The 7,792-nt window shown below is 44.0% G+C and overlaps 1 protein-coding gene across 1 annotated transcript in view; it reads left to right on the top strand.

Annotated features, from left to right (window-relative positions):
• LOC103359047 (slit homolog 1 protein) overlaps positions 1–7,792 on the top strand; it is a 95,798-nt gene that overhangs the window by 53,522 nt on the left and 34,484 nt on the right. Inside the window, exons 11-18 of the mRNA XM_008284228.1 lie at positions 400–471; positions 915–986; positions 2,147–2,290; positions 2,387–2,550; positions 4,437–4,460; positions 4,636–4,780; positions 6,440–6,514; positions 7,129–7,272. Of these exons, the coding sequence (XP_008282450.1) occupies positions 400–471; positions 915–986; positions 2,147–2,290; positions 2,387–2,550; positions 4,437–4,460; positions 4,636–4,780; positions 6,440–6,514; positions 7,129–7,272 (840 nt within the window). The remainder of the gene's footprint in view (positions 1–399; positions 472–914; positions 987–2,146; positions 2,291–2,386; positions 2,551–4,436; positions 4,461–4,635; positions 4,781–6,439; positions 6,515–7,128; positions 7,273–7,792) is intronic.

The raw sequence follows: 7,792 nt of genomic DNA, 5'->3' as shown, positions 1-7,792 counted from the left end.
ACCGTTTCATTTTTGAAATAAGAAAAATTTGCCTACTCATGAATTCAAGACTTTTTAAAGAGGAAGTTGGCGTAGATTCAGTCATGGGGACTTCTAACCAGGTGACTACAGTTTGTTTTTTAATAGAAAAAACATTTTGAATACAACTTATTTCATTCAAGAGAGTTTTTAAACGTACTTGAAGAAGATCTTTCATTTAAAAAAACGCTTCAATTGTCAATTAAAATGATGAAAAACAAGAATTCTGAATTGGTTCTTGAAATGAGAAAACAGTTTTCGTCTTTACATCAAACCTCGACCAATGAAGAAGCAATCAGTAGTTCCTTAAAAGTTCAGAGAAACTGGCTGCGGGGACCTAAATCATTCATAAATCATTCTCTCTCTCTCTCTCGTTCCCAGAGACCTGAGTAACAACCAGATATCCGAGATCGCCCCCGATGCTTTCCACGGCCTCCGAGCTCTCAACTCGCTGTGAGTAACGAGCACTCAGTGCGTGCGGGTAAAATGTTGGGAGTGTGGAGAGTGCCTCCGCCGATATGTTTTTACATATGTCTGTATTAGGCCTGTCTATGTCTCCATATGCTTCCACCACATGCGTATGTTTGTGCATCTGCTGGTATGAATAATTCAAAAGTGGCGCCTGCTCCCAGTAAACGCAGAACTCGTAGGAAATATCAGGACATACAAACAGTTATGGTGGGTGGCCGGCCGGTCTCTGTGTTGGTGGATTGTGTGTGAACGTGGAAGACGACGTGCAGGATTGACGAAGCCATCTAAACTTTTTATGGAAGAAAAAAGAGTCTTACTGTTGTTTTGATGAAGCATCACAGTAACTGGTAACAGACTGATGGTTTAATTTGCAATTACAAAACTAGAAAGCCTTGGAAGAGCTTTGTGCTGTTGTTTGTGTGCAGGGTTCTGTACGGTAATAAGATCACCGAGCTGCCCAGCGGAGTGTTTGATGGCCTGGCGTCGCTGGAGCTGCTGTAAGTCCAAAACCACAACATGCTTATTCTGTCTGAACTGATATTTTCACTTTTCAGAAATAAATTTCAGGTGTCAAATAGAAGTACACTTTTTTTTGTTTTAAATGTTGAATGGAAACTCGCTCACGTCTTTGTGCAAGTTTTTTTTTTTTTATTTATTTTTTGCCAAGTCAGTAATATAAATCTGTTCCTTGTGACTTGCTGTAACATCGCTTTATGAAAACAGTCATATCAGCTTACGGTATCGAACAATGCATTCAATATGTAGAGCCTTTACTGGTGCAGTAGCAAGCTAACCAGATGTGGCACTGCAGCAGATGTTTCATAAAGGGACGAGACATGTTAACGTGAAAGCAAATGTCAGCTAATGTGTGTCTATGAAAAGTGTATTTTTATATGCATCTAGTGGCATCACACTAGAAAAAGTTCATGAAGACATTTTTAAACACCACAATAAATGTTTTTATACTTACTAGAGTGGCTCGCCGCTTTTTAAGTTAGTGCTTTATGGATGATGGCAGAACCTTTTTTTCAAATAATTTCTCACGTGACTCATCAGCTGTTTGTGCTTCCTTCATTCCCTTTGCCTCCACATTCTCTAAAAAATGGCCGATAACAGCTGACGTGAAAGAACAACGACTTAAGAGAAGTCATCTTGCAATAGAGACCAAAACAGTTTTCTGAAGCAGCCCACAAACATTTTTATTTCTGCTGTAAAGTCCAACATTTCAGTATGGGCCTTAGTGCGGACTAGAGCCAGCCTCTAGTGGATATTTGAGGAACTGCATTTTTTTTTTTGACCCTTGAACAGCGGCTTCATTTTTCACTTGGTTGTCTTCCTGCTAGAACTTGAATGTTTGTTCAAGATCAGTTTGTAAATATCAGTGATAGTTCCGGGCAGCATTTCAAAGCCCTGGGATAAAGAATGAATGGGCTGTTTTGTTAGCAGTAAGTCCGCATGAGCCCGTCGTTGTGTAACGAAAATGACAACTTGCTGGATCTTGCATGAAAGTGATAAACAAGTGGAAATATTATCTGTCTGATCCAGTGTCTGATGAGTCAAACTTTTCTGTCAAATCCAGCTCATCCAAGCCTAGATTAGAGCTTTTTTTAGGATTTGTCCTGCAGTTTCTTGACAATGGTCTCCAATCATCCTGTAGGTTGCTTAATGCAAATAAGATCCACTGTATCCGAGCCACGGTGTTCAAAGATCTGGAGAACTTGGCTCTGCTGTCGCTGTACGACAACAAGATCCAGAGTCTGGCCAAAGGCACCTTCAACTCCCTGCACAGCATCCAGACGCTGTGAGACAATAAATACATTCATACTATTTTAAGTTCTGTTCCACTCCATTCAGTCTGATCTGACTGATGTCCTTCCCCCTTGTGATTTCTCATCAGCCACCTGGCCCAGAACCCCTTCGTATGTGACTGTAATGTGAAGTGGCTGGCCGACTTCCTGCGTTCAAACCCCATAGAGACCAGCGGAGCGCGCTGTGCCAGCCCTCGCCGCCTTGCCAACAAACGCATCGCACAGATCAAGAGCAACAAATTCAGATGCTCCGGTCAGTCAGCGCCATTGTGTGTGTGTTAATGTCTCTGTGTGTGTGTGTGTGTTAATGTCTGTGTGTGTGTGTGTGTGTTTCTGGAAGAGACAAAGAATAAAAAAAGTCAGGAATGTGAGCTGAGATGAGGAGTGACGGTCTGGGTTTGTGAGTCGCAGTTAATATTGTACGATGTTGAACTACTACAAGAGAAATTTACAAACAGTTGGTGCAGGAAATGTAGAATCATGATAGTGTGACAGCCTCTTGTCACACTAGACGTGTTTTATTAGCATATGCTCTGTTAGCGCTGTCAGAAACACTTCTCTGCTCACGAAACAAATCCAGACTGCTGCATAATGCATTCTTCAAAAAAAGCCAACCGACAACTCTTTATGTTTAACATGAACCAGGTCTGTCAGTGTGACAAGTTGTTCTAAGTACAGCCGTGACTCCATAATCGACCCTTAACAATCCTAAACCTGCTATCCGACAGGTTTTTAGTAAAAACTAACAGAACCCATAAAAACAGCCTTAACATAGCGACAGCGTTGGATTGTGACTCCGACATGACATTTAATGTCACCAATCAGGATGACGGCGTATTATCTGACTGAACAATCCCACAGATTGGCTACGTTCACACTGCAGGACTTGATGCTCAATGAGGATTTCTTTGTGACTTCCTTCACGTTTCCAGTTCAATGCGACTTGTATGTGATCTGCTGTGTGAACTTCATACGACCCAAAAGTGTCCCGCATGCGCAGAAGAGGACACGATGACGTCACACGCAGCGAGCGTGCTCAGTGTTTATGGAAGTAAACATGGATGGTAACGGTGGAGCGTATCTGCCACTCCCCCGCCGCTACCGATGGAGGAAACAGAAGTGTGAGCGCTAACTAAACTAGCATCAGCAGCCAAGTACTGCCTGTGTGTTCTGGACACTTCCACCCCGTCAGAGTGCTGCCCCGGGGTGGAAGTGTCCCCCGACCGCGCCGAATATTCAGATATTCATCATTAATTGGGCCTGAACGCAGCCTGTTAGGAACATGAGGGCAGGGTTGGCCACAGAACAACACTCCTGGAGCAGATAGGGTTAATGGCCTTGCTCAGAGGTTGCAGCCTGTCGGTGCCGGGCCTCGGAGCCTCCACCGAACCCGGAGACCCTCGAGCTATCACTACCCCATAATCCCCCAGAACCTGCAAATCTTAGCATGAAATTATGGAAGGACCAAGAACTGTTCTTCCTCCTCGATATTATAAAACATGGACTGGCGACCTGTCCAGGGTGTCCCCTGCCTTCGCCCTAAGTCGGCTGGGATAGACTCCAGCCCCCCGCGACCCTAATGAGGATTAAGCGGTGTATAGAAAATGGATGGATGGATATTATAAAACAAGTAAGAAATCAATCCCAGCAGCTAGCCTAGCAGCACACTGAGCTCTCTGAGCAGGATAAGGATGAAGGTGGAGGACGCGTGTTTTACGTGTGAGCGCGACAAGAAAGAAGCAAGTTAATCTCACAGACTGTAACCGGATGCCTGTAACTAAAAGCTCCCTGGCCATTTTCTTCCTCCACACCGTGCCAGTATGTGTGAAGCCAGTATATGAAGCCAGCCTCTGGCCAGTAAAACCGTGGCAAGCGCTCTGATCCCCACACAAACTGCTCCACGCCGCTTTAGTCCACTGCCAGGGCTGGAACGCTTCACGCAGGCCGACGCACCACTTCCATAAAACAGCAAAACACAGACTGGGATTGTTTCACTCCTCCTTTCTGCTGTGTGCTTTATGTACTGCTGCCAGTTTCATACGAGACCTCCTCTAGGACTGTGTGTGGCTATTTGCTTTTTGTCAAGCATCCAGTGAATTTGACTGACATAGTTTTGTTTCTGTTTTCTTTTCCCGGCAGCCAAGGAGCAGTACCACATCCCAGGTGACTCTGTGTGTCTGTGTGTTCATAGTTACTTGTTTATGTCGGTGGATGCATGAATTAGTGATGCTTTCTGCTACAGATTTACACTTAATCAGAATTAATTCATTTGACAACAACGATGCATCCTTCTCAGAGCGTGTATTCATCTCGATGTCCTCGCTGTGTTTGTGTCCAGGTACTGAGGACAGACGTCTGAGCTACGAGTGTAACAGTAAGCCAGTGTGTCCCGCCAAATGTCGCTGTGAAGCCAACGTGGTCGATTGTTCCAACCTGCGCCTCACCAAGTTCCCGGAGCACCTGCCGCCCTCGACTGAAGAGCTGTGAGACATGTGCATGGACACGACACCAGAACCCCGTCCAGACATGACACCCGTCTGTTAATCAGGCGGCATCAGAACTTTTTATGTCAACTCACAAGACAGGCAAACCTTTTTTTTGGAATTAGTCCCATAGGATTGGTTAATTAAATCATTTTAAACACTCTCCACGCTACAATTAGACGAGTCATTTTAATTTTCTGACTAAAGCTCTCCTCGTGCCTGTGTGAGCGGATACAAACTGATGCTGCATTCAGTTTTCATCAGGCTTTTTGTGCATGAAGTGAGATTTAATCTGCTAAAAGAAACAAAAAACCTGTGCAGGATGTTTATACAGTGGCCGGGAAGTGCAAAACAAATTTACAAGTGACGAAATACTTTTGCAAGTAAAATCAACTGGAAAAGGAATGCCCCAACTCTGGGATTGAACCGGAAATGGTAACAGGGAGCAGCCAGTAAGAGTTGATGTCGTCATTTATGGAGTTCATGGTGACCCAAGATGGACGGCGCAGTTTTGTTTTTTTCTGTGGTCGGTCTTTAGACTTTTTAAGGGGCATGGACCAGATGGAGGGACCAGAAAAGCTGCAGCAGTGCATCAGATATTTTAATGAGGGACACTCGTTCGCTGTGAACATATGTCATGTTTACACGATGTTCACGTCAGCTCGAGGTCTCTGAAAAGCAAACTGAATGAAGCCGGGTTGTGACCGCGTTCATCGGCTCACGTGTGCCACAAAACGGGCAAAACATCACCCGGTCGCCGTCCATCTTGGGTCACCATGAACTCTGTTACCACTTCTGGTTCAATCCCAGAGTTGGTGCATTCCCTTTCTGGTTGAATTTACTTGTAGAAGTGCTTCACCACTTGTAAATTTGTTTTGCACTTCACGGCCACCGTATATTTAGCACCTAAATAATCAACTTCATCATCAAACAGGACAGTAACGATGATCACAGACGATAACAGAAACTTTGTAGAGTTACCCTCAAAGGAAAAACTATGTATGTTAAAAATGTTCTTGTGTTTCATTATTGCTGAAGTTTGCAGGATTGCATTTTGCTAATTCCCGCTGTAAAGCCTAATCAGGCCGCTAGCTTTCCAAGCTAACCTGCCAATTCATCATCAAGTCTAGTCTTCATCAATCAACTGTCTTCTATCTACAGTGACTTAAAGCAGAACAAAGCAGCAAAACTGAAAATAGCAAATGTTTTAGCAAAGAGTTGATCATCCAGGTTTTGGATGATATTTTTTCTACCACTGTGATGAGCCACCAACAGCTGATGACGCTGGTCTTTCATATACATCAGTCATTTTCACTGCGATGCACAGTGATACCGCTACAATACCAGCAGTACGTCTACATGCACACACTCACAGACATATGCAGCGTATCAGTGCACACAGGGAGATATTTATTTGTCCTTGTACAAAAACAAAATGAAAGTCCGTTCAGCAGCTCTTCAGTTTTTGTTTTGTTTTTAACTGAAAAGCTGCACAGATCGATCTAAACACACGCTGTGCTGAACCATTGTACGTATTCATGCTGACATGTGTGTTCATGCTGCATGGATGCACATCCAGTCACACACATTCCAATCCAGCTCTTCTGCTAATGATGACATCCTCTTCACGTTGTCTCTCTCTCTCTCTGATTGTCTCAGGCGCCTCAACAACAACGACCTCTCGGTGCTGGAGGCCACCGGAGCCTTCAAGGGCCTGTCGCAGCTCAAGAAAATGTAGGTCACTCTGGAAACTTAGCAAAAAAACACAATGACAAATACCCTCTCAGTCATCAAAAGAAACGTTCTCATTGTCTGAGCCTTTATGTAGGAGAAGAAACAGCTGAGCACAGCGCTGCTACAGAAAATCAAGAATTAACTTGTGGTTAATTCATAAATAATTTCACCACGAGAAAACACATCTCCCAGAGTGTTGAGTCGCCAGTTCAGCAGGTCGACCACATGAGTAAACAGTTTCCTCGAACAGAGTGGGACCTGCTGAGACAGTTGGATTTAGTGTAAATCTAGATAGGATGCCATCTAAATAGCTTCTATACAAACCCCCTCCTTTATTAACCGACATCCTCCGAGGCGTTTCAGAGCGCGTATAAAAGCCAAATCACTAGTTTATGCTTCAGAAAGTTTCTCATTTTTGACGTGTGAAATTTAGTAACCGCATTCTTTGTAAGCGTGAAAACAAACTTTCACTTGAAAATATTTATTTTAATGAGCCCTTTTGTTATGATGTTGCTTATATATGTTGTTGTCCACTGAAACCGTCCTCCGTTAAATGTGTGTGATCCCAGCTAAGTGGGAAGAAATTTTACTCTTTTATTCTTTCTCACATCCAGCAACCTGAGCAACAACAAGATTTCAGAGATTGAAGACGGGGCGTTTGAAGGCGCCTCCTTGGTGGTGGAGCTTCACCTGACGGCCAACCACCTGGAGTCAGTGAGAGGGAGCATGTTCAAAGGCATGGAGGGCCTCCGCATGCTGTGAGTTTGGCTCATCGCCCGTAGTTTACTGAATATTAGCTGATAAAATAGGAAAAATATATCAACAAGGGAGTCGGAACACAGTGCGGTGTTAACGGCTAAAGGCATCAGTCTGCTGCACAGACGGACACAGAAGTACACACCTGGCTCCAGATGTTTCTGGATGACTGTGTTTAAAGCAGCTGGTTACAGACTGGTTGTATTGCTGAGGTGTGCAGACGTAGCTCAGGGTTTCTGGAGAAATGAAGACTTCCTACTGTGTTGGAGCAAAGTTGGTGGAAAGCACATCAAAGCAGACCCTCGTGGACTTGGTGGATGAGACCATTTCATACAAACCAGTGCATAAATGTCCATAAATTAACTGGAACATTGATAGATCATAGGGGAGGTAATCTGTCGGCCGAATCATCTCCCGAAAATTCTAATTTTAAAACCTTAGTAGTTTTTCTTCTCCAGTAATAATGAATTGAAACCAGCGGCCACAAGGAGCATGGATCTAACATCAGAATGAAAACATGGC

This window comes from Stegastes partitus, unplaced genomic scaffold (assembly GCF_000690725.1).
Source record: "Stegastes partitus isolate 25-593 unplaced genomic scaffold, Stegastes_partitus-1.0.2 Scaffold352, whole genome shotgun sequence".
Classification (NCBI taxonomy): Eukaryota; Metazoa; Chordata; class Actinopteri; family Pomacentridae; genus Stegastes; species Stegastes partitus.
The sequence above is the reverse complement of the archived record's forward strand: the minus strand, read 5'-3'. Positions and strand labels throughout refer to the sequence as shown.